General features: G+C 36.5%; 1 protein-coding gene across 1 annotated transcript in view; it reads left to right on the top strand.

Annotated features, from left to right (window-relative positions):
- The window catches only part of LOC126973870 (protein NDNF-like), a 78,822-nt gene that overhangs the window by 28,579 nt on the left and 23,052 nt on the right, over nucleotides 1–27,191 (top strand). The window contains exons 2-5 of the mRNA XM_050821224.1: nucleotides 13,593–13,760; nucleotides 16,663–16,772; nucleotides 17,321–17,409; nucleotides 18,097–18,215. Of these exons, the coding sequence (XP_050677181.1) occupies nucleotides 13,593–13,760; nucleotides 16,663–16,772; nucleotides 17,321–17,409; nucleotides 18,097–18,215 (486 nt within the window). The remainder of the gene's footprint in view (nucleotides 1–13,592; nucleotides 13,761–16,662; nucleotides 16,773–17,320; nucleotides 17,410–18,096; nucleotides 18,216–27,191) is intronic.

Genomic DNA, 27,191 nt, shown 5'->3' with positions numbered 1-27,191 from the left:
AATCAGGTTTTTGCAACAATCCTGAGCGGCACTGCATTGGAATGTGTATTATCCCTTGTTTTCATAAAAAAAATCAAATTCAAATGAACTTTATTCAATTAGGCTCAAAACAAAGCTCTTTTGAATCGTCACTACAAATATTACTTTTAATTTACTGAGTTTACCATATGTTCGTAAGAAGTTGAGCTCGTGAGAAGAACATATAAGAAACTCAACAGCCACTCTTTCTGATCAAATATAGTAATTTACAATGGCTGTAATATACATAACAAATTTAGTTTCTTAGGTGCTACATCCAATATATGAGTCCTCTTGAAATGATATAAGCTATTTCATAAAATGTTATAAAAGAATTATTTGAATAAATATAAATTATCGTTTAATGGATGCATTGTGTTGATAAACGGCCGTTCCAATATTCAGTCTATCTCTTACTTGAGATAACAATCGTTACTATCGCTGACTTTTCTGTCCCAATAAACTTATCGACGGTAACTCACCTTATCCGTACACGCTGACTATCAATGGGACGACGTATAGCTTACCAGCGATAGAAGATTGTATGGAAATTGCAATTCTCGCGTCCCAATATAAGGCGATATTCAAACTCAAATATTTTTATTCCAAATAGGATTTAAAATCACTTATTGAACGTCAAAAACTACCACCCATTCAAAAGAGACTCAGACCTGAGAAGAATGGGCGCAAGAAACTCGAAGAAGATAAGAATGACTTATCGGGTATACTGGGACAGCTTCAGATTATTGACAGCAAATTACTGACAGAAGAAGGTAGTAATTTATCTCTATCTGTAGATAGTATATTGTGAAAAGCCGTTAATTATAATACACGGATATGCTCGAACGTAACAAAAGTACAAGTCACTTACGAATGTACTTGAATCGAAGCGTGTTAATCCTTGAAGTTATAAATACGCAGACGTCTCCAAATCCGTGTGTAAAGCAAAATACATCAAAACAGAAGACATTGCAGACAGACGGGCCGGCAGACTGTTTATTTATAGTTTCACTTTTGTTACTCTGTGGCCGTAAGGGTATATTCACACTGGCATGTCTGAATAAAATAAACCAAAAATTGATTTTTTTTAAGCATCTCGAATTAAAGTGAAGTGGAATTACGAGATCGATGCCGATTTTATAGAGATGAATAAACGAACATATGGACAATTTGTTATTTTTTAAAGTGATAACCTCACTTCTGGGATTGATTATACTAATTAAATTTATGAACGTTGCGGGACTCGAACCCGCGACGTCTCTCATTCTGTGCGAGCGCTCTTCCACTGAGCCATCCGTTCGAGTGACGTAAAGTTCATAAATCTCGATATGTCTTTGTTCAACTCTCATGGCTTCATCTAGAGGATATACTTTACAGTTGATAACCTGCTCAACCCCAATATTTCCATCCTGAATCCTGAGCGATAGTGCAGTGTAACGGGCAGGGCGTATCAATTACCATGAGCTGAACGTCCTGCTCGTCTCGTCCCTTATTTTCAAAAACAAAATTACAACAAAATGATAAATATGAGCGTAAGACTATTACAAGTTAATTCATTAATTTAGTTTAAAGTAAAAAATTCTATTACAAATTTGAATGTTTCTTAAATGAATTAAAGCATCTTATATATGATATACTTAATGAATATATTATTATGATATAATGAATTATAATAATATTAATACTTTCTTGAATTAAAAGTTTACAGTATCATCCATTACCAAGCACACCTTATAAAAAACTAAGGACTTGATAACACAATATTATTTCATAGAAATTTGTCGAGATCTACGTTTCACCGATAAATAATGTAAAATTAGAAATCACCAACGCTACAAAATATTTACGACATTCGCAGTGACATGCGTCTTTCAATAAATTTAGTGATTCATCGAATCTAGTGGAGATTGTAAATCTGTTTCAATAATTGTAATACTGGAACCTTTATACAGGATTCTGGCTAGATACGGCGCCTATTTCTGCCGTGAAACAGTAATGTTGTTGCAGAACATGTATTTTAACATGTAACATTTTTTTTTTTTATGGAATAGGAGGACAAACGAGCGTACGGGTCACCTGGTGTTAAGTGATCACCGCCGCCCACACTCTCCTGCAACACCAGAGGAATCACAAGAGCGTTGCCGGCCTTTAAGGAAGGTGTACGCGCTTTTCTTGAAGGTACCCATGTCGTATCGTCCCGGAAACACCGCACAAGGAAGCTCATTCCACAGCTTCGTGATACGAGGAAGAAAGCTCCTTGAAAACCGCACTGTGGAGGACCGCCACACATCCAGATGGTGGGGATGATATCGTAACTTGTGGCGTGTCGTGCGAAGGTGAAATTTGGCGGCAGGAATCAAGTTGAACAGCTCTTCGGAACACTCCCCGTGATAAATGCGGTAGAAGACACACAATGAAGCGACGTCTCTACGCAACGCCAAGTGATCCAGCCGTTCACAGAGTACTGGGTCCCCGACAATTCGAGCTGCTCTGCGTTGCACGCGGTCAAATGGATCGAGCTGATACTGGGGTGCGCCAGACCAGAGATGACAGCAATACTCCATGTGAGGTCGGACCTGCGCTTTGTAGAGCGCTAGAATGTGGGCCGGCTTGAAGTATTGCCGTGCTCTATTTATGACGCCCAGTGTCTTTGAAGCCAGTTTGGCTTTGCCCTCCAGATGGCCACGGAATTGGCAATTGCTCGAGATTTCGAGACCCAGTATTCCGATACTAGGCGAGGCTTTAAGGGAAGTGTTCTCGAAGAGCGGTGATACGGCAAATGGGGTCTGAAGGGCGCCGTAGCTAGTAAAATTACTGGTCAAATGAAACTTAATATCTTTGGTATATAGATATATATATATCAAGGTAACGAGCGCAGTTGTAGTGCCACTCAGAATTTATGGGTTTTTCAAGAATCCTGAGTGGCACTGCATTGTAATGGGCAGGACGTATTTATTACCATCAGCCGAACCTTCTGCTCGTCTCGCTCCTTATTATTATAAAAAAAAAAACATTTTATATCAGTATTTCTTCATCGGCGTTAAACTCTTGTCAGAGTGATCGTGGTCGTCACGTCGAGGTTAGAGAGTGGCCTGTTTCACAATGCGACGCCACTCGTCGCGAACTGCCGCTCTTCTCGTGCATTCATGCAGAGTACCGTCGACAGCTTGCCTCACTTGGTCCGTCCACCTCATCGGGGACCTGCCTCGTGGTCTAGTGCCCTCGACTTTACCCTGCACTATTAAGCGTTCTATGGAGTCGCTTCCACGTCGCGATACTTGCCCGAAGAAAGTCAGAATGCGAGCTTGTACGGTAGTAGACAGTCTCTGTTTGATGCCGAGCTCCTGAAGAATGGACTCATTGGTACGGAATTCCGTCCACGTTATACCGAACATTCTTCTCCAGCACCACATCTCAAGAGCATTGATCTTTTTCTTCTCACAGTCATTACCAATCATCAGTATTTACCAATCTATTTTTAATAATAAAAACGGTATATACAATAACATATATAGACTTTCTCAATAATGCAACACCTTCGGAATGAAGGTGGTCCCTTCCACTGGCATTAATCATAGGCTTAATCTGAGGCATGTTATTATTTTCGAATAGATGTTAGATGTTAGATCGTAGATTAAGGATTGGTATTCGCTGTGCTCAAGCTAGACTGACTCGAGTGAGCCTACTTGGGCGTAGTATTAGTTGCCGCACTTTGTGACTACGCCTACGGTATCTAGTTGTAGCACAGCGGACACCAATCCTTAATCTATAGTCCGACCGCTGCCGCCCGCACCTGTCTCGGTCCCCTTTGTCGTCATACCCCCGCGCCCCTGTACCCCGCAGGCGAGGACTCAGATAAACAGTCGGCCTATAAGTGTTAAATTTTGATGTTTAAAAAGTGATATTAACAATCTGTGAATTCTTACTTGAAAATTTTAAAACCCTTAATTTATTTGCGAAAATATCTCAAAACGTTAGACTTTTCGTAAAATATATTGTGACGTCACCTTTGAAATCCTACTGTTGCCTTAAACATAAATATTATTTATATGTTAAGCAGACATAACATATTATAATATGAATGTTAATATTTAAATTATATTTTATTATTTAACTAGAATACCGGACAGCGTGACGACTCAGTCTCATTCAATAACTATAAAGTAATACCCACGCCTAAAGAAGGTTTCACTTTTACTTAATATTTCAAACTTAATAGGCAGAAAAGTTTTGTTAATTCAGTAACTTATCTACACACAAGAAAAAAATTCAGACGAACTAAAAACCTGTTTCTTTTTTTTATCCTATGAAAAATAAAACAGAAATTGATTTACATGAACAATTTTACTTACGCACATTAATGTACGTAATCTTATCATATACCACGCACTCTCTCAGATTACTGCGATATTTTTTTTACCTACGGTAAGTACGTATATATATATATATATATATATATATATATACGTATATATATATATATATATATATATATATATATATATATAAAAGGCATAAAAGGCATAAAAGGCATTTATTTTCTCAAAATTGATTCCTTTAGATTTCTTTTTGATGTCATTTCTTATACTACTAGATACTACTACCGCTTCGGAAACAAATGGCGCTCTGAGAGAGAAGAAGCGGCGCAAGAAACTCTCCCAGCATTCTTTTTTTTTGCGCTCTTATCAATAAAAATATACAATATTGTACAGTTGCTATAAAATAATCACAATCTAGTCCCAGGCTGTCCGATCATTTAGATATTCAGCAGTGGAGTAATAGGATTTACGACAGAGCCATTTTTTTATAAAACATTTAAATTTATTTATAGACAATGCCTGAACAGTGGCTGGGACTTTATTGTAGAAGTGTATACATTTATATATATTATATATATACTATATTTATGACCAAAGACTTCGAAGTAGTTATATTTTAATCAATTTGTTATTTTTTTAAAGCGATAACACTCACTTCTGTGATTAATTACACAAATTAAATTTGAAAACAAATTTTTTTAACGATGCGGGAAACTGTGACCTCTCACGTTCCCTGCGAGCGCGAGTGGAAGACCACTGAGCCAACCTTTCGAGTAACGAATCGTTGATAAATCTTGTACGTCTTGTTCAACTCTCAGGTTGTGGCTTCATCTACAGGATCTACTTTACAGTTGATAACCTGCTCAACCCCAATATTTGCATATTAGGAAATTGACTTGAGATGTCGCTCTTGTAAATCTAAACAATTTGTTATGTTTTTAAAGTTACACAAGTTGTAGTTACACTTATGGGATTAATACACAAATAAAATTTGAAAACAAAATTTTATGAACGATGCGGGACTCGAACCCACGACCTCTCGCGTTCCGTGCTAGTGCTCTTCCAACTGAGTTAACTTGTCTTGACTTCTCTGTAGGCCAGTATATTCAAATTCAAATTCAAATATTTTTATTCAAAATACGATGTATAATCACTTATTGAACGTCAAAATCTACCACCCATTCAAAAGAGACTGCCTCAGACCTGAGAAGAATGGGCGCAAGAAACTCAGCGGGCTTTTTTTTTATATAAAATATGGATTACAATGTAATATCGTACAATAAACATTAATAATTAAAGAGCCTGAGGGTGTTCACTTTAATCCCAGTCCGTGAAATTCAGAAATCATTAAGAAAATCGTTTATGCTATAATAACCTTTCCCACACAATCTTTTTTTAACAATTCTTTTAAATTTCGTAACACATTTGTTTTGTACATTTTCTGGGATCATATTGTAGAAGCATATACATCGCCCAACAAAAGACTTACTAACTCGACCCAACCGAGTAGTAGGCATAACGAGTTTATGTTTGTTCCTCGTGTTAACATTATGAATGTCACAGTTTCTAGAAAATTCCTCAATGTGCTTATGAACATACAAAACATTATCAAAAATGTATTGTCAAGTTCAGTCAAAAAGTTTATTTCTTTAAATTTTTCTCTTAATGTTTCTTTAAGACCTAGGTTATAAGTCGCGCGAATAGCCCTCTTCTGCAGCACAAAGATAGTATTAATATCGGCCGCACTGCCCCATAACAATATACCATAGGACATAATACTATGAAAATAACTAAAGTATACTAATCTCGCCGTATCTATGTCAGTTAACCGTCTGATTTTCTTAACCGCATATGCTGCAGAACTAAGCCTATTCGCCAATCCTTCAATATGGGGGCCCCACTGCAATTTGGAATCAAGAGTAATGCCAAGAAATACAGCAGATTCCACTGGTTTTACCACCTCTCCATTTAATAAAATATTCGCATCTACATTTTTGACATTTGGCGCGGTGAATTTAATATATTTGGTTTTATGATTATTTAACAATAAGTTATTGGCGCTAAACCAGTACACGATGTCAGATAGAGCATTGTTTACTTCGTCATATAAAACTTGGCTTCGTTTCACTTTGAATATAAGTGAAGTGTTATCCGCAAACAATACCACCTTGTGTTTTTTTTCTACAAGGTTAGGTAGATCATTTATATAAATTAGGAAGAGGAAGGGTCCAAGAATAGACCCTTGTGGTACCCCCATACCGAGAGGAGTCCCAGGAGATCTCCTGCCTCTCTGAATCCTACTATTTAAATATGAGATCAAAAGATCCAGTGCAGATCCTCTTATACCATAGTGGCATAGCTTCCTGACCAGCGTTGAATGTTGAACTCAATCAAAAGCCTTAGATAAATCACAGAAGATACCAAGTGCATTCTGTGATTCCTCCCAGGCCTCAAAAATATTCCTAATGAGTTCAACACCTGCATCCGTAGTCGAGCGTCCCCTAGTAAAGCCAAATTGTTTTATATGAAGTAACTTATAAGTGTTAAAGTGAGTAAGCATTTGACTTAAAATAGTTTTTTCAAAAATTTTACTAAGGGTCGGCAGCACCGAAACAGGGCGATAGTTATTTGGGTCAGAAGTGAGTCCCGATTTAAATATTGGTGTAATTTTACTATACTTCAGAAGGTCAGGAAACACGCCATGTTCAATACAGCTATTAAAAACTAGTGCTAGATATGGTGCTATGACGTCAATAACAGAACTTATTATTTTTACAGATATGCCCCATATATCAGCAGTTTTTTTCATTTCTAAGGATCTGAAAGTTTTAATTATTTCTGCTGGGCTAACAACACTGAATTTGAAATTTTGTTTACATTCCTTAACATTTACAAAAGAAGTGACTCGGCAACACTGGTCGGCAACACAGCATAAGATGCACAATTCCTCCATACATTATTTTGTTATATCTCAAAGGGCTTAGACAGCGTTTTCGTTGTAAGCTCCTTGACGGCATATTTTTTCTGACACCTCCAACAAATATCTTTAAGGTGTACAAAAATATACATAAAATTTTAACAAATGATATAGTAAAACCTACCTGAAGAACCACGCTATCCATTGGGGCAAACAGGATGAAGATTGGTGTAGTAGTTTTATAGTTTATCGCGAACAAACAGACAGAGAGACGCGGCGGACGACTATGTTTTATAATAAATAGTGATAGGTGACATCGAATAAGTATCAAGATTTATCGGTTACACATTTTTCAAATGATACGATTATGTATACTTATACTAGTGGACCCTACAGACGTTGTCCTGAACAAAAATCGGTACCAGCCGTATAGGAGGAGTTCACTAACATACACATGGGCAGGAGAATGATATATGGACTGAATTGATAAATTTATTTAAAGAAAACAAATCTTATAACTATATTTACAATACTATGACTACATAAAATTAAAACTATCATTACGTGGAAGCGTACAAAGAATACTGTCAGCATTTCCGCGTTGGATAGCTAGGCTGATCCGTATCGGACTAAATTGAGAATCTAAACCATTCTCAAATTCACTGGAACACCCAAAAATATCATCAAAATCGGTCTAGCCGTTTAGGAGGTAGTACAATTATTGTGAATCTAAACCATCCTCGAATCCACTTGAACACACACATAAAAATTCATTCAACTCCGTCCAGCCGTTTAGGAGGAGTTCACTCTCAACACACGTACTGAAGAATTATCTATATACATAAAAATGAATTGCTGTTCGTTAGTCTCGCTAAAACTCGATTTGGCTAATTTTGGTCTTAAATTAATTGTGGAAATCCAGAGAAGGTTTAAAAGTTGAATAAATATGAAAATGTTCGGAATGGAAAAAAAAACAATTTTGTTTTTTTCTTTGATGAGTCCCCCGTCGTTCAGAAATCAAATTGAAAGAATAGCATAAATGAATAGCTAATTAGAATCTTTGTATCCGTCTTCTGAGGAAGTAAAAAACAGACTTAATCTTAGCTACCTGTAGTTGGTAGATTAACTACAGTTGATGATGATACTATGCTGGCAATTCAACGTTTGCTGGGTCAGCTAGTAATATATAAAGATACAATAAATGTAAATGTTTGTATATATTTTGAAAGCACAGTAGCAGGTGGTACGTTACAGTTGGAACGTCAAAATGTCTCCACTGAAAAGAGAAATAAATGCTGTTGGAATTTTTCGCAACTGGCACCACGCGTGTGTCTGTCAACGCTGGTCAAATCTGGAACTAGTTATGTTTGAAAATCTGCCAATTTATAAACAATTCTGCTAGCTTTTACCCGCGACTTTGTCCGCGTGGAATAGTTACTTTGGGCAGCATTTTCAGTTTTTAGGATACTTTGCAAATAATACATACTTACCTACAAACTCCTCTATCCACTGCTAGTGGCGCTCTTTTATGATACAGCGGATATCCCTTGTCATTGCGGACAGTCTCTTTAATAGTATTTCCCTACGCACTTTAATATTCCATTTCATCCCCATGTAGCTTAAACTTTCAAAGATCCTCGAACAAATGCTTATAAATTACAACTTATAAGTACCTAAATATAAATTTTATGGTTTTATCTCCGACAATTACGAATTCACATTCAAACTTCCATCCCCTATTTCAACTCTTCCATTTATTTTTTCGCAATTAAAGGTAGCCTATGTCCTTTTCCAAGCTCTAGTCTATCTCTGTATTGAATTTCATCAAAGTCGGATCAGTGGTTTAGGTGTGAAAGCGTAACAAACAAACTTACATTCACATTTATAATATTAGTAGGGATTATAACAAAGTACTTTTTTCTATTTTATAGTGCCGTTAAAAGGGTATATTATGATATAGTCTCAATAAATATTTATGTCTATATCCTAATTTAGGCCCACCATACCTATAAGCTCTTTCAGTAAAATTGAAGTGATAAATTCTTTGAGAGGCATTTTTTAATCGACTTCAAAAAAGGAGGAGGTTCTCAATTCGTCGGTATGTTTTTTTATGTTTGTCACCTCAAAAAAACTACCAAACTTTCGACTGAGTGAGCAGAATTTGGTGATTCTTTTTTTATTTGAAAGCTGATGCTTCCCGTGTGGTAATTTTGTCCAAATCTGACACTGGCATCCATGAGAAAACCATAAAAGTCTTAAATTTGCTACATATAGCAATGTGGATGATAAATTTACGATTAACTCAATATCGCGCCAACCTATTTCCATGATTCTTTTCTATTGGAAAGGATATACTTCAAAGATTGTGGTGATAGTTTGATTAAGTTCTGATTACGGAATCCATGACAAAGTAACGGAACTCTTCAATTCTTAGGAGTAAATTAACGATACTCGGCCGATTCTTCTTTATGGTATCTGAAAATTTAAATCATCAAGCATAACATAGTCAAGGCCAAGTTATTGTCGTAGTCGAATGTGAAGATCAATGGGACTCCTTAGCGACTTACAGTATGGGTGCGATCTGTGGCAGAATTACTTACTGTCTGTCATCAAATTGCGAAGCGCTTACGTTTATTGCTGCATTGAAAAATTTAGTATATCTACACATATTTAGCCAAATTGTTAGTTAGTGTACTGAAGTACATAGTAAATTGCTAAAAATCATAAAATAATTAAAAAAAAACAACCGACTTCAAAAACACTATTTCAAAACAATAGATATAATATGCACTAAAAAGTATAAAAATAATTGCGTATTTTTATACAATCTAATTAATTAATCTAATTCTAGTTACGATTATTGTAATTTTTTGAGTCGGCGTCATCCATGATAGGTTTGTAAATCCATACATAGTTATAGGTGAGATGTGCTTGAGTTGTGAGGAGGCGAGAGGCGAGTTATTAAAATCACCATCGGATATCGTATTCAATACTGAGTGAACTAAAACAGAAGGAAGTAAAAATAAAAGTAAATAAAATAAAATAACTAAAATAAATAAATCAATTTAAAATACTTCTATGCCCTGTCAGCATTAACAGGACTTGTCCATTGATGGCTCCTATAAAAACAAACTCAACCTGATTTCGATTTTATAGACAGAGACCTTGTCTTAGATTAAGGATTGGTCATCGCTGCGCTCCAACTAGATACCGCAGGCTTAGTCGCAAAGTGCGCCAACTACTACTACTTCCATATTGTACATATCCAGATTTAGTTTAGATTATCTCTGACTACGTCCAAGTGGGCGTACTCGAACAATATGTAACGTTGACGAGCCACATGTTCTGTTAAACTTTACTAATAATTGGAACCTAAATGTCGGGTTGCGTAATAAAACTTTCTAAAAATAATACTACAAGAAATAAGGAAGACACTGGGATCACATATCATCAGTATTTTTTTTTGTATTTTATTTATTTCAATATAAAATAACACGAAGCGTATGTTACAAAATTTGAAAGACGCCATTGAGTGTCAAGATGTCACGCGCACAAGCATCTAATAGTTGCCGTAATATAAAAGCTATTGTTCTTAGGTTGTGCTGTATCTAGTTGAATAGCCCAATCTGTATTTTAAGATATATGTATCTTAACAATTACTTGTCGGGTTGTCAAACCATTTATACACTTAACTTCAAATTATTTCAAGAAACTTGTGCGCTTTGAATCTTTAATTACTTATACAACACCTACAACATCCCTATAACTTAAAATTAAGTACTCGCAAGCAACAGCTCTGTACGCAGCAAACAAATGAAAACACTAAATCATTATGAAATTTACAACTTAAAACTACTCCAAGATTTCTTGTTCGGCGGCACAGCGACGTACGATTAAATAAAAATGAACACGCCAATATAACTGGTATGTTTAAAGCTATTAGGGTTATTTCTGCTTAAATTATTTTATTTGAGAAATCTTTGAGCAGCTTTTTGCAGAAAACAATGAGAGCTTGTGGTGCGAGTGCTGATTTATGGTCATTTCGTCATGTGAGCATATTGAACCGAATGGTATTACGCGGTTGCAATAACCTTATGAAAAAATGGCACGTGTTATTGGTTGCTGATGAGTGTAAGCTTTAAGGTGTATTGACTTCGGTCAGTGTTTTTGTATAAGAGTGCAAATGAGCATGTTTGTCATCGATGTTTGGCGATCTTACCCGAGTAATCGGAATAGGGTTGTCAGCAATGAGATTTTGAGTTGTTACCCGATTGCGCGATAAAAAAAAGGGTTATGCGTGTATCATTCAATTTTATCTATAAATGTTACTCTGTCTAGAGAATCAGTTGTATGGTGATTTTTTTTGTGCCCAAGCAAAGGGAAAGGGCTACCCTCCAGGATAACGACGGGAGGAAGTTGGTGAAAGCTTATGCATACCAACGCAGCCGAAGTCTGCGTTGGTTATGTGGGACTCACGTAAAACCTTGGTGCCTACCCACTTAACACCACCTGAGATTGGCTTTGGGCAAGTGCCCTTTAAGCCTTCATCGAAGGCGACCTTCTCTTGGGGAGAGAGAGGCGCAAGCGGCACTCCCTATGGAGTATCCGCTAAGATTTGTAGGGTGATTCAATTAATGTAGCTTTACTGCGCGACACGAAGAAACGAAGTGTGCTTAAGGCCATAGGACAAAAATGAAACCTTCACACTTATTTCATCATTAATAATACTTGTTACAGTTATATTATTATTTTATATTTATGAATATTAACATTTACAATATATTATAAAAATATTATATTGTCTTATACTTAGACTAATCTAGTAATTTTTAAAACTCACGGTCTTATTTGGTCCGGTTGGACCATCGGACGGTCCGGTGGACGCCTCGTATCAATTGGTCCGCGGTCTTACTCGGTACGGTCCGTACGGTAATAAAAATAATAATTTTGTGCGATAGACCATGTCAGGCCTGTCACACTCCCCGTGTAGGTATCGAAATCGTAAGTACGTACACAGTAGAGTAGGCCAGGCAGCAGGGACTCACGAGCAAACAGTGCGCATGCGCGAGCTTTGTTGTCACCTGCTTCACAGTTCCCACCGATATTTTAAAAATGAAGAAACATAAATAAAGCAAAGCATATTAAAGGCCACAGCGACCCAAATTAAATCTTTTTAAGCTTCCTAAAGACTGAAATAATCTAATTTAAAATGATTATTATTATAATGAAATTACCGTTCATGATAGCTACTTATTTATTTCCTTTAAACTAAGTAGGTTTGACTATTTCGTGGCCTTCCAACACAAACATTACTATCTGCAACTAATGTAGGTTTGACAACGACAGAATATTGATTAAAAATAACGATTACATACCTATTTATATTATAGAAAAAACTGAGGTATTTTTATAAGATGACCTTATACTAGGTAAGGTACAGTTTTAGATAAAAAGTCAACCCTAATGTCGTCAGAAAAGGTACGAGTCACGCGATAGAAAGAGAGGCAACTTCTAGGTGAATAAAAATGTAGGCTGGTAGCGCTGTGTGATCTGAATTACACCTTATTGAATGACAACAAGAGTCCCTATTTCTTTAATTAACTTTGCAGAGTGAGACTTCCGTAACTTGTACTAATATATTATATTCTTTGACCATGCGATAACATCGAATAGGGTCCGACACACAACCGCATCCGATAGTTCGGCCGTACCAAATCCGATGATGTATTTATATCTTTACCCCCTTATTCATTATAGTCTGCTAACTTAAAGCATTGCTAATTCTCACTCTGTCTTCTTCTATTGACCTAAGTCAGAATGAGAAACAGCACTCCTTAGCGGCTGTTTTAAGTTAGCGGACCATTATGAATAAGGGTGTTAGTCTACTCGAGCCGACTTCACCCTAACGTAGGTTGACTCAGTCTAGTTCAATACGCATAAAATACTACATAATACTACAAAATGATTATTTGGATGACAAATAGCATTAGAGCAAAGCTACTCAATTTCAGTTAGCTTAGAATGAGCTGTGTAATAATAATTATAAATGTAAAATATATCGGGTTTTAAAAATTTATTTAATAAATAGGTTACTTATATTATTATTAATAACATTTAAATGGCATGCTATTTTAGTGGCATACTTACAATTTAAACATTTTGAAATATTGAAAATTTGAATTATGAATTTTGATTTTTTGATTTTTTTGAAAATTTGAAGAAAACGAAAACGTATTTAACATAAACGGGTTTCATTGAGAGATTCAAAAGTTCGCCTCATTGTGCAACCGAAGCTTAATGTATAAATCATCATCTTAAATTGATATTCCTTGTTCCAGCAACTTGAACACGCTGTCGTTAAGACTAGCTCTTATTGCTCTCCACGCTGCTGGTGTAGGTTTAGCAGCTCCAAGTGTTCTAGTGACCAGGCCCATATCACGAACTATGGAGTGGCTTCCGACAGATAACCAGACGCTGTATAGACTCGGTGAAGGTGAAAGCAGAAAGTAAGCAGATTTATTTATTACACTTTTTTGACATCACATTAACAAAATATAAACTAAATACTAACATACATCATACTATCATATGATGCAAATTGCGGCCTTATATATAGTGATCTCTTTCAGGCAACCATTTGTAATACAGAATATAATAAAATATAATAAAAGAGATAGACAGTACATTAACAGCCGTTCCCAATATACTATAGAGATAAATTAGTACATTCTACTGTCAGTAATTAGCTGTAAATAATCTTAAGCTGTCCCAATATACCCGATAAGTCATTCTTATCGCCTTATATTGGGACGCGTGAATTGCAATTTCCATATAAACTTTATATCGCTGGTAAGCGTCGTCCCATTGCCAGACGGCGTGCACGGATAAGGTGAGCTACCGCCGATAGGTTCATTGGGACAGGAAAGTCAACGATAGTTACGATTTTTATCTCAAGTAAGAGACTGAATATTGGGAACGGCCGTATAAGGGTAAGAAATGTGATTTTTGATTTCAGATTTAGTTTATTATCTTGATTTATATATTATTAAGGGAGGAAATAGGGGTGCACTGAGGGTAGACTAGATGTTACATAGATAATTACATTAGTTAAAGTGAAACTTTAACTACATCGTCTCAAATTATTTCTTCCATCTATCGCATGCCGATTTACAGCCGGCCGCGCAGCGTAGTGAAGTTGAATTATCAATTTCCACTACTGCTTTCAAGTCAGATTGGCGAGTGGTCTAAGGCTAGGTTCCCAAAAAGGAGCGTTGAGTCGCTTACTTGAATTGTCAGGGGTCCAGTTCTCTGTGAACGACTAAATCACTTGGCGTTGCGTAGAGACGTCACTTCACTGTGTGTCTTCTACGGCATTTGTCACGGGTTTTTTTTATGGAAAAGGGGGACAAACGGGCGTGCGGGTCACCTAGTGTTAAGTGATCACCACCGCCCACATTCTTTTGCAACACCAGAGGAATCACAGGAGCGATGCTGGCCTTTGAAGAAGGTGAACGCGCTTTTTTTGAAGGTACCCGTGTCGTATCGTCCCGGAAACACCGCACAAGGAAGCTCATTCCATACCTTTGTAGTACGTGGGATAAAGCTTCATGAAGACCGCACTGTTGAGGACCGCCACACATCCAGATGGTGGGGATGATACCCTAATTTGTGGCGTGTCATGCGAAGGTGGAATTCAGCGGCGGAATCAGGTAAAACAGCTCTTCGGAACACTCCCCGTGGTAAATTAAAGGGATAAAAGATTTACCGATGAAATGCTATATTTTGATTGATAAAGATCTCTGCTTCTGGAAGAGTTACCGCTGCAGTTAGATATATCGAAATTAATATACATTTCACGTTCTACGTTCCAAAATACTAAATCACTACCTTCTCGCTGGTGTTCTAAATTCAAAGCCTACACGTCTTTGTCACTTCTAGTACCTTCTTGGTTAGATTTCTCAACACACATTACATACCTATCTGTATTATAGAAAAAACTGAGGTATTTTTAAAAGATAACCTTATACTAGGTAGGTACAGTTTTAGATAAAAAGTCAACCCCAATGTCGTCAGAAGAGGTAAGAGTCACGCGACAGAAAGAGAGGCAACTTCTAGGTGAATAAAAATGTAGGTTAGTAGCGCTGTGCAATTTGAATAACACCTTAATGAAAGTTACCGCTGCAGTTAGATATATCGAAATGTATATACATTTCACGTTCTCCGTTCCAAAAAATACTAAATCACTACCTTCTCGCTGGTGTTCTAAATTCAAAGCCTACACGTCTTTGTCACTTCTAGTACCTTCTTATTTAGATTTCTCAGGTGTACGCGATTCTTGGAAGGTACTCATATCGTATCAGGTCGTGTGAAAGCGAAAAATATTTGGAGATAGCAAGCTCGGAACTTATTTTTGAATACAGATTGAAAAGTCAAGGCTAATGCTTTAACACAGAGGTGCTCAAACGGTGCTCGATTGCGATCGACCGCTGCGCAGACCTGACCGACCGAGTGTATTTTGAGTTGATCTCGAGAAAAAAATCCGATATAGAACTATTCACGGATTTTATTTTAGGTAACTAAAATCAGTAATTACGTACCATCTTATGAAAAGTATGCTCAGCACATGCAGTGTCATACAGATTCAACATCCAAAGTCACTCTTTAGTTAAGTTAAGAACTTTAGACACTAGACCGCGTTTTTTTGTAAGAACAAATAAACTCGCAATTTTGAATAATTATGAGTTTTTTCATTGTCATTTTAGAGCAGAAATACACTTACCTTGACTAAGAAAATGCATAATATTATTATTGTGCGCAAAACTAATATCTATGTCATCGTGACACTCTACCTAGACGACAATCCTTCATCACACAAACTTGAAGGCTCTCAGAGTAGATCGATCCTAGTCGAGTAATTTTGAGGTAAATCGCCAGCAGTTTTTTTTATGGAAATGGAGGACAAACGAGCGAAGGGGCACCTGGTGTTAAGTGATCACCGCCGCCCACATTCTCTTGCAACACCAGAGGAGCGATGCCGGCCTTTAAGGAAGGTGTACGCGCTTTTTTTGAAGGTACCCATGTCGTATCGTCCCGGAAACACCGCACAAGGAAGCTCATTCCACAGCTTTGTAGTACGTGGAAGAGAGCTCCTTGAAAACCGCACTGTGGAGGACCGCCACGCATCCAGATGGTGGGGATGATATCCCAACTTGTGGCGTGTCGTGCGAAGGTGGAATTCGGCGGCAGGAATCAGGTGAAACAGCTCTTCCGAACACTCCCTACGCGATGTCTCTGATCCAGCCGTTCACAGAGCACTGGGTCGCCGCAGTTCAAGCTTGAGCATCCCTGCTTTAACATCTGGCAATAAATTGAGTTGCTTATAATTTAATATTTTATTTATTTTTACAGCCTGCAATTAAATACAAATTTGACAACACAATCGGTCGTTTACATCACTGTGAGTCCCTGCTCAAGGGATTTCCACTGGGCATTGTATCGCGGGGACCAATACGGAGACGGTATGTTTCACATTAATAGCTAAATACAAGAATATTTATTACTTTAAGATAATATTAAATAAACGACAATTTAAAAAGTACTTATGTTAATTGATTTTGGACGGTTTTGCGTACTTGCTATCTCTTTTATCCGGTGTAGGGTTGAAAGAGATTAGCTCACGGTTAAGCCACGCCCACGGGGTTTCTATTTGAATGCCCATACGGCCGTTTTCAATAACTTATCTATCCTTAGTTTAACTTACTAGATGTAGACAAATCTATCCTTTTAGGCTTACTTACATGTCAAAAACCTATCGACATAAAACATTGGACTATAACTATATTGGACATTACTATGGATAGATGAAATCTTGTCATTAAACAGTGACAGCAATGTATCCGTAACTAGAGATACGTTATTGAAAATGGCCGTAAGACATGCAATGGCATAATGAGATGTGACCCCGAGATGTTACTTTGATTTGAAGCATTACTTTTGATATGAACATTAATTAAGATGTATTGAATGGAGGATGTTATCATAAATTAATTTAACGATGCGTTAACAGATACGTTGGAGCTAGTCCAGGAGTTCAGTGGCGGGGATGTAAACACTCTGTCAGCAGTCATCAGGAAACAGGACAGATATGTTCTACAAGTACGTCATTTGGTTATTACTAGACTAGCTTCTCCTTGCGGTTTCAACCGCATGTAATAGAATTTTGTTATAAAGTGTCGGCTTATCTGTATATTAGACAGACCGGCCCTTCAGATTAAGCCTTCAGATGAGCCTTAAGTACCAGTGGGATGCTCCTTTGCACAGGATGCCGGCTATTTCTGCCGTGAAGCAGTAATTTGTAAACATTACTGTGTTTCGGCCTGAAGGGCGGCGTAACTAGTGAAATTACTTGGCAAATGAGACTTAACATCTTAAGTCAAAAGGTGATGAGCGCAATTGTAGTGCCGCTCAGAATTTTTGGATTTATCAAGAATCTTGAGCGGCGCTGTTTTCTAATGGGCAGGGTGTATCAATTACCCGTAAATTAATTAATTAAGTAATATCAAAATATTATCAAACAAAGTATTAGTCTAGCTATTCAAAGGGGTAACGCTGCCAGTATCTCCGGAACCTTGCCTGAAAGGACTCCTGTAAATAATATACTTAAGATTAGATTTAGATTTTGCTTAAATTTGTAAGTTAATATTATTTATTTTAGTTGAGTAGTTATTTAAAGAAATTTGCATCTAATATAATGTATTTGTAATATATATTGTGGATCTATAAAAGTAATATCATATCTTATTTCGAAATAAAAATATTTGAATTTGAATTTGATCGTTACAGCTATTCTCATCAAAGGGGGGCACGGCCGCTGTTAGCGTTCGGGCTGAAGCCCCACGCCTGGTACGAATCCGTCTCCGTACCAGGTCACGTCGGAGACTCTCAGCTAACTGGGACCCCAGGTAACATACGATTTCATATTGAAGTTATACTTCTTCAGGCGCGTTATGAAAAAATTATGAGAGTGAAATTTTAAGATGCGCGCGCATCACTCTAACACAAAAGTAACAGGTCGAAGTTGGTTCCTAAAATACCTGACGTTTGCGTCATTCGTTTTTTTTTGGTTTCTTCATCTATTATTAGGACAGGCAAAGGGTTCCGTCCCGTGCAGCCGTATTAATCATTTAAATCGCCAAAATAGCGCATAATTAACCAGTTCTTGACAATTTATATAAAGCTTATATTTAAAAAAAAAAAAATTACACAATATGAGACAATTTTTTTTACACATCTATTTTTTACAGACAGTGCGAAAATAAGTCACTACTCTAACTTTTACAGTTGGATAAAAATTGGACGATAATTGTAATATGTTTAATTAATAATGGTTTAATTAAACCATTCCAGAGCATTGATTACGGCATTCAACAGTAGATACGCGATTGGAGCCGTACAGGAAAAATTGTGCATACTCACCAGGATGCTAACTGGGCACTGTCGCCTAAACAGGGACCTCTATGTGGTCGGAATCAAAAACGATAAAACTTGCAGATTATGCCTTGATGCTAATGAAACGCCTTTTCATCGCCTCTGCGATTGCGGCCCACTAATGCATAAACGTAGCACCATTCTTGGTAACTACACCCTGCTCTCAGATGTTGTTTGTAATACTTGCGTCAAGAATATACTGCGGTTCGTAAATGCGACAGTTCTTGACGACGAGCTATAAGTATGAGTGGCGAACAACAATAGTTCAATTTTGGACGCCGTGTTACTAGGACTCACCATGACTAGTCAAATAGCCAACCTCTTCAATTAATAATAACAATAATTGCGATCTTGTGCGAGAGAGATAATCTAGCTCCACTATTAGCACCACTACCCAAGCCATTGGCTCGGTCCACAGCCAAAGGCCCGGTTTCCACCAACGCAGAGAGGAGAGGAGATTAGCCTCGAAGCGGTAAAGGTATTTCCACCAAATCGGAGAGGAAATGTAAAGCGGGGAGGAGATGAGAGCTCTGCATAGCGGGGACGTGAGCTGTGAGAGCTCGAAATCAGTCAACTGATATGTACGAAAGGAAGACGTCCTCCTTTTTTTCATCGTCGGTTAAAGATAGGAAAGGAACGCATTTTGCATTCGAGTACTTTCAATCGAATAAATTACGATTTCGGGTGTGCAAGATGTGGGAAAAGGGCGCCACGCCGCTCGGCCGTACTACTATGGACATCTCACATCTCCGCTTTGCCGCGCCGCTTGCTCGCTCGCGGCACAAAATCAAAGAAAAATGAGACATCTCTCCTCTCCGCTTAATCCACTTGCACCGAAGCTAAGCGGAGAGGAGAAGTGGAAATAATGAAATCTGATTGGTTATCGAAACGCATCTCCTCTCCTCTCCGCTTTGGTGGAGACCGGGCCTTAAGGAGTTGGCTTTATTTTGACGTAAATGTCGTGTAAACAACAGAAGCAAACGCAACCGTAGAAAAAACATGTCGTTCCGGTTTTTTGACCTTGTAAGGCGCAAATGAGTTCACATAATCAGTTGTTACATTTATGTATGTGTTCGTAACTGTATCAATTAATTGCGAAAATTAGACCGCATGCTGTTTCTTCATAAATAACAAGTATGAAGCAACTTGGTTTTTCTGCGGAAAATCTGAGCAAGTCCGATATGGAACGAGCTGCGAAAGGATTTCTCATCACTGTTAGATATTCTGCTAATGAAAAAATAGACGGACCGCGTCCAGTTAATCAATTAGATTTATATATATTTTTGGTGAAGAATTTAATGTCTTTAACTGATTTTCACAAATCTTCAGGTATTATTCGACAGTATTTAATTATATTGTGTGAAATATGGTAAGAGAGTCTAGACATTTGAAAAATTAATATTATAAGCATTAAGAGAAAAATACGCTATTGTGGAATAGTAGAATAATATTATTTTGTTTATCGTGTAGAGAATGAAATTTAGTCAAAATATCTTTGGCAGCCCTGGTTATTAAGTTTAAAAGTATACACAACGTTGTAATCGACTTTGACATGAATTAACTAGAATGTCTCTACTAATATTATAAAAGTGAATGTAAGTTTGTTTGTTACGCTTTTACGCTGGAGCTACTGAACCGATTTTGATGAAATTTGGTACAGCGATAAACTAGAGCTTGGGAAAGGACGTAGGCTACATTTTAGTACGATAAAATATATGGTTCCCGCGTAATTTGTTAAAATTGAAATTCACGTCGATGAGTCATAACTATACCAATAGCAATCTTCCTCGAACAAATGGGAGCTAAAACGGGAACCGGAACTGGAATACGACATGAGATAATCTTCAATTCCAAACAATTTTTAGAAACCCTTTATCTACGCGGACGACTTCGCGGGTAAAAGCTAGTACTTTATAAATGTTAACAAGTGAATATGTGTCTGAAAATTAACCGCTTGAGGCGTTATTTTATATTACATAATATTAATATTTGACATAGCAACGGCGTAATTATGTTCTCTCAAAATATGTCTTTAATAGTATCTACATAATATATTCGGAAGTCATTTTTGTGTGGTGCATGAATATGACGTATCTTGACAACTCCCCACGGTCATTACAGAGCTCCCAATAGCAAAAGCTCCGTCTATTTTATTGCCTTTATCTGAGCGTGTATATCGCAGTTATTAAATTCATATCTACTGGTTATGGGTAAAAACTTGCCAAGTTGGCACCGTTACTCTCTCAAACCATACAAGCTGTCTGATCGTCACAAATAGATCAATTTATGAGCTGCCGTGTATGGTTTCGATACTTACTACTATGGAATTGTTCACACTGTTCAATGTTTTAACTAGCTTTAACTCGCGCTCATGTCTAACTGCATGGAGAAAGTTAGATTGGTATATCATTCAATTGCCATATAAAGTAATAATAAATAAACAATATTTAAAAATTTTGGGGTATAAAAAATAGATGACGACCGATTCTCAGACCTACCAAATATATCGTACATAAAATTTATCGTACTACAATAATCATTATATTCGATTGCCATCTTGCAACTCTATTGCGTATCTGTGGATGGAATAGAACAATATAAAAATCGCGATACAAAAATAGGTATTGATGGTACACGGTTAAAAATTTGAAGTTGTGCGTATTTTTTAATGCTGAATCATAATAAAATACAATAAAAAAATTTATCAAAAAATAAAAAAATATATTTTCACCCATTTTTCATACCCCTAAAAGGGGTAGGGCCGGTATCCACCAAAGCGGAGAGGAGAGGAGATGTATTTTGATAACCAATCAGATTTCATTATTTCCACTTCTCCTCTCCCCTTAGCTTCGGTGGAAATTGATCAAGAGGAGAGGATAGAAGATGTCTCATTTCTCTCCTCCTCTCCTCTCGTCCCCCCTACTCTCTGCTGTGGTGGATATGGGGCCTAAGTACCTAATTATTAATCAAATTTCTTCTCACAAAATTGTTTCCCTTAACTGTATTTCAAAATTTAAGTGATACACTAAACCTTTACCTTATTTCTAGATACTATTGGTCATTTGAATCCTATTTCGTCACTAGATGCTGCCCACGACGTCATTTATGTGGATCCTAAAGCAGCATTAATACTATAAATAAGTAGCTGACCCAGCAAACGTTGTATTGCCGATATTAAAATCGCGATACAAAAGTAACTGTTGATCGTAGATCGGTCAAAATTTGAAATTGTATGTATTTTTTAATGCTGACTCATAATCAAACGAATCTAAAAAAAATTGTCAAAAAAAATGACAAAAAAAATTCGGCGTGGACCACCCTTAACATTTAGGGGGATGAAATATATATTATGTTATCCGATTCTCAGAGAATCGGTCAAGCCGTTCCGAAGGAGTTAACCTACAAACACCGCGACATGAGAATTTTATATATTAGATAATATATAATACGTAATAAATAGTATTATCAATAACTACAAAAATATACTATTATTAAAACATCGATCAAAGTTACAACGAACTACAAGAACTTTTATATTATTTTACTTGTTGCTACGGAACCCTCCATGGGCGAGTTCGACTTGCACTTGGTCGCTTTTTAACAACGCGTTTAAATTTCGTAACATATTTTCTGGGATCATATTGTAAAAGCATATACATCTTGTGTATCATGTGTCAGATCTTTTATGAGGAGTAATAAATACTTGCGAAGGATACCATCTAGAAAAGTACCTCAGCGTTGCCTTTTTTTGCCTCAAAAAGTAGTGTTCAAGCATTATTCTGTTTCGGTTTAAAGGGCGTTATATCTCATGTCTCGAAGTGACGAACGCAGTTGTGGTTGAGATGCAGCTCAGTATTTTGGGTATTTCAAGAATCTCGAGTGGCACTGCATTGTCATAGGCAGGGCGTATATACCCACCGTGAACGTATAGCTAGTCTCTTTACTTTTCTCATAAAAAATAGTATAATATTAGTTGTTTCAATCGTCATGTAATTTTGCACACATTATGAAACTTTTTACGATCTATGGGATATGAATTTTATACCTGCTCTTCATATAACGAATGATTGCGAAAGAGAGCTATCTTATAAAAATTCTCAATCAAATATCAGAGCTATAGAAAATAGAAAGAATATTTATAGCAAGGATGGCGAAGGAGTTTGTAGATCTTTATTTGTCATTCGTTCGCCGCCATCTTGCTTAGGCCGGGTCCACATATTACAAACGTCGGCGATAGTGAGATATGTAACGAAATTCAAATATTTTTATTCAAAATAGGATGTGACATCACTTATTGCAAGTCAAAAACTACCATTCCAAAAAGAATGCCTCAGACCTGAGAAAAATGGGCGCAACAAACTCAGCGGGTTTTTTTTTTTCATCAAAAGATATGTTAACAAAGTAATAACAATATTACGCTATTAAATAATAGCCTGAGAAATTAATCAATAATTATAATTAAACTTATTATTTAATATCCTAAGAAAAAGAATATGTGTATCATGGTGAGTGAAGGAGAATGGAGTACTTATTTGTCTTCCATTCACCGTCATTCTCTGAAGCCGGGTGCACATATAATAAACGACGACGATAGTGAGCTATGAGACGAAAGAGAACGAATATGTTTAGCTGGTGAGTGAAGAAGAAGGAAACCTTAATCTGTCTTTTGTTTAGTGCTGTTCATCAGTAGGTTCACATTTTACGAACGACGGCGAAAGAAAGCTAAAGAATAAAGGAGAATTCGCTTGTGTAGTGAGATGAGCCGTTATCTGACTTTCTGTTCTTTTTTTTTTCGACAACTCCCTATGACTGGTTCATGGCCACTGTCCCAGAACAACATTATACCTAAATAGAAGCAACGCAATGTGTATAAATTTTTCAATCATCTACCTGTTAAAAACTTACCCCATAAACAATTTACTGGATTCCTGTTTAAATGAAAAAAAAATATAGTGTTAATAATTTGTTAAATTTTAAGTATACTTTTTGCATGCTAATTTAAATTAGCCGAATACAAGGCACTACAATAAATTTCAGATCTATAATGTATACTGTATTCGACGCAATAAATAAATTTCATTTCATTTCATTATGTAAACAAGGCCTTAAGTGATCGAAATCGGAGGCTCCTTTGCACAGCCGACTAGATTATGGGTACCACAACGGCGCCTATTTCTGCCATGAAGCAGTAATGTATAAGCATTACTGTGTTTCGGTCTGAAGGGTGCCGTAGCTAGTGAAATAACTGGGCAAATGAGACTTAACATCTTCTGTCTCAAGGTGACTAGCGCAGTTGTAGTGCCGCTCAGAATTTTTTCTTTCAAGAATCCTGAGCGGCACTGCATTGTAATGGGCAGGGCGTATCAGTTATAAACAGCTGAACGTCTCGGTCGTATCTTCCCTTATTTTCATAAAAAAAAGAAAACACTGCAATAAATTTAAGATCTATAATGTATAGGTACTGTATTCGACGCAATAAATATATTTCATCTCACTATGTGAACAAGGCCTAATGGGATCAAAATCGTGGGCACAGGCAAGCATTTTAATAGGAATACATGCAAGTTAACGATTACGATAATAATGTAATAAAAGCCTTAAACGTTCAAAAATAAAGCATTCCGGAGTTATTACCACTATATTTACTAGAAGGCGAGACAACCTGTCCCCGCGGTTGTAAAATAATTATACACTCAAAGCCTCTGATTGTCTTCTCATTTCCACAACATTGTAGTTGCGGGAATTCCTGCGCTCAATAAAGATCCTGAACCAGTACGCCTACCGCCCAGCTTCCGTGGCAACATTCCTCTACATAATAAAAATAACCGCTCTAACATTTTTATTTTTGCAAATTTTATTAAAAGGCCACCGAACTTACATGTTGCTTTTAGTGTTCTAAATACAAGAGTTACCAACGAGAGCCCTCTAAGGCTGAGATCTATAGCGTACATAGACTTTGCTGAGATTTTACTAAGGTTTTTTTATTCAGCTTATGGTAATTGATATGCCTTACCCAGTACAATGCAGTGCCGCTCAGGATTCTTGAAAAACACAAAAATTCTGAGCGGCAATACAATTGCGCTCGTCTTGAGACATAAGTTGTTAAGTCTCATTTGCCTAGTAATTTCACTAGCTATGGCGCCCTTCAAACCGCAACACAGTAATATTTACACATCACTAAAAATACTTCTATACTAACACTAATCTACTTCACGGCAGAAATAGGCGCCGTTGTGGTGCCCACAAACTAGCCGGCATCCTGTTCAAAGGAGCCTCCCACTGTAATAAATTGGTACTTAAACTTAGCTGAGTGTTAACTTAGCATCTCTGGTTTCGTTTTTATAGTAATTTTAAAACTGAAATTATGCTGAGCCTAAGCTAAGACATCGCTATGTAAAAGTCAAGTTCGCGTTTTATCGCACTCAGCTGAGTTTTACTTAAGTAAAGTCTAAGCAAAGTCTAAGTACACTATATACTTCTCAGCCTAAGACTCTGCTGTCCATTCGTGCCTCTGTTTTCAGCAGGATGAAAGGCATAAAAGGCATATATTTTCTCAAAATTGATTCCTTTAGAATTCTTTTTGATGTCATTTCTAATATACTAGATACTACTAACGCTTCGGAAGCAAGTGGCGCTCTGAGAGAGACGAAGGGGCGCAAGAAACTCTCCCAGCATTCTTTTTTTGCACTCTTTACTAAAATATACAATATTGTACTGTCATTGCTATTGCTATAAAATAATCCTCATCTAGTCCCAGGCTGTGCGATGACCTAGACATTTATTTATTTAGATACCTTTAATAAAACATATAAATTTATTTATAGATAATACCTGAACAGTGGCTGGGACTTTATTATAAAAGTGTTATACATTTACACTTAAAGCTATTATGTATCTTATGAAGCCTACTAGAATTAGTTAGATAGAAGTGAAAACTAAGAACTTTTAGTATTAAAATTTGAAATTTCATTATGTTCAAAAACATTTGAATTTTTAATTAAAATTTATTTTTAAAACTCTTTTTCAGTAGGTAATATATTAATCAAACAACAACACTATTTCAACAATGCACAGTATATTCACATTTAACTTTTCTCTAAATCCATTAAATACGTCAGCTGTATAGCTACAGATATACTGCTATAAGAATTTCGGTGACACGAACTCACGAGATTTCACTCATCCAAAAAGTGTCTAACTATATATATTTATAACTATGTCTGCGTTGAATAGTTTGGGCAATTTTCTTTATATTTTAGGATACTTTTCAAATAATACACATAATATACAAACTGCTCTTTCCGCTGCTGCTGGCGTTTCTTCTATGACACAGCGGATATACCTTATCATTATGGACAATCTCTTTTATAGTATTTCCCTGTGAACCTTAATTTACAACCTATTCAATCCATATGTAGGTCAAAGTTTTAAAAATTCTCGAACAAATATTAATAAATTATTTCTTATCGAGTGCCTAAATACAAAGTTCAATGGTTTTATCTTCGATAATGACGAATTTCCATAAAAACTGTCATCCCCTATTTCAACCCCTCCATTTATTTTTTTTAGCAATAAAAGGTAGTCTATGTCCTTTTCTATCACTGTACTAAATTTTATCAAAATCGGTTAGGTGGTTTAGGCGTGAAAGCGTAACAAACAAACTTACATTCACATTTGTAATATTATTAGTAGGGATTATACTCATAAGATTTTCCCCTACCACAACGTGCCCAAACGTTCTTAACGAAAAATCTTATCGCAGCTAAAGTAACCTTCACTTCAAAAAAATGTTTGTTACTGGTGTAAACATTAAAATTATCACAGTTTCTAGAAATTTGTTAATAATAGTATTGACCCACTCTTACACAAATTATCTTGCCCCAAACTAGGCATAGCCTGTACTATGGGTACAAGATAACGATATATCTAATACAATATACTTACTTAAACATACATAAATACATAATATAGACATCCATGACTCGGAAACAAACATTCATATTCATCATACAAATGATTGTACCGGGATTCGAACCCGGGACCTGTAGCTCAGTAGGGTCACTAACCACTGGGCTATAGGGGTCGTCAATGTGCCTATAGTACCTACTTCTCTTTTATAAAAGTATTTAACTTGTTAATCTAGCCTCTGTAATTAAAAATAATCGTTTATTTGCGCTATAATGCTTCAAGTTCTCGCTATCGATACAATATTGGGGATGTTTACATAGTCAAGTTGAAACCGGCAAGACATTTTAGCGATCAAAGTGCGATCAATGCAATAAAATACCTGACAGCGATCCTTAATTGAGCCTCCCGTAAAAGAGTAAATGTGAAAACAACTAACCGCTGCAAAAACAAGATATAAATTCCTTTAAGCTGTACAGTAGTCACATTAGTAATTAGTTTATTAGTTTTTAATCTAATATATAAAATTCTCGTGTCGCGGTGTT

This window comes from Leptidea sinapis, chromosome 30 (genome assembly GCF_905404315.1).
Source record: "Leptidea sinapis chromosome 30, ilLepSina1.1, whole genome shotgun sequence".
In the NCBI taxonomy this organism is placed as follows: Eukaryota; Metazoa; Arthropoda; class Insecta; order Lepidoptera; family Pieridae; genus Leptidea; species Leptidea sinapis.
The sequence above is the reverse complement of the archived record's forward strand: the minus strand, read 5'-3'. Positions and strand labels throughout refer to the sequence as shown.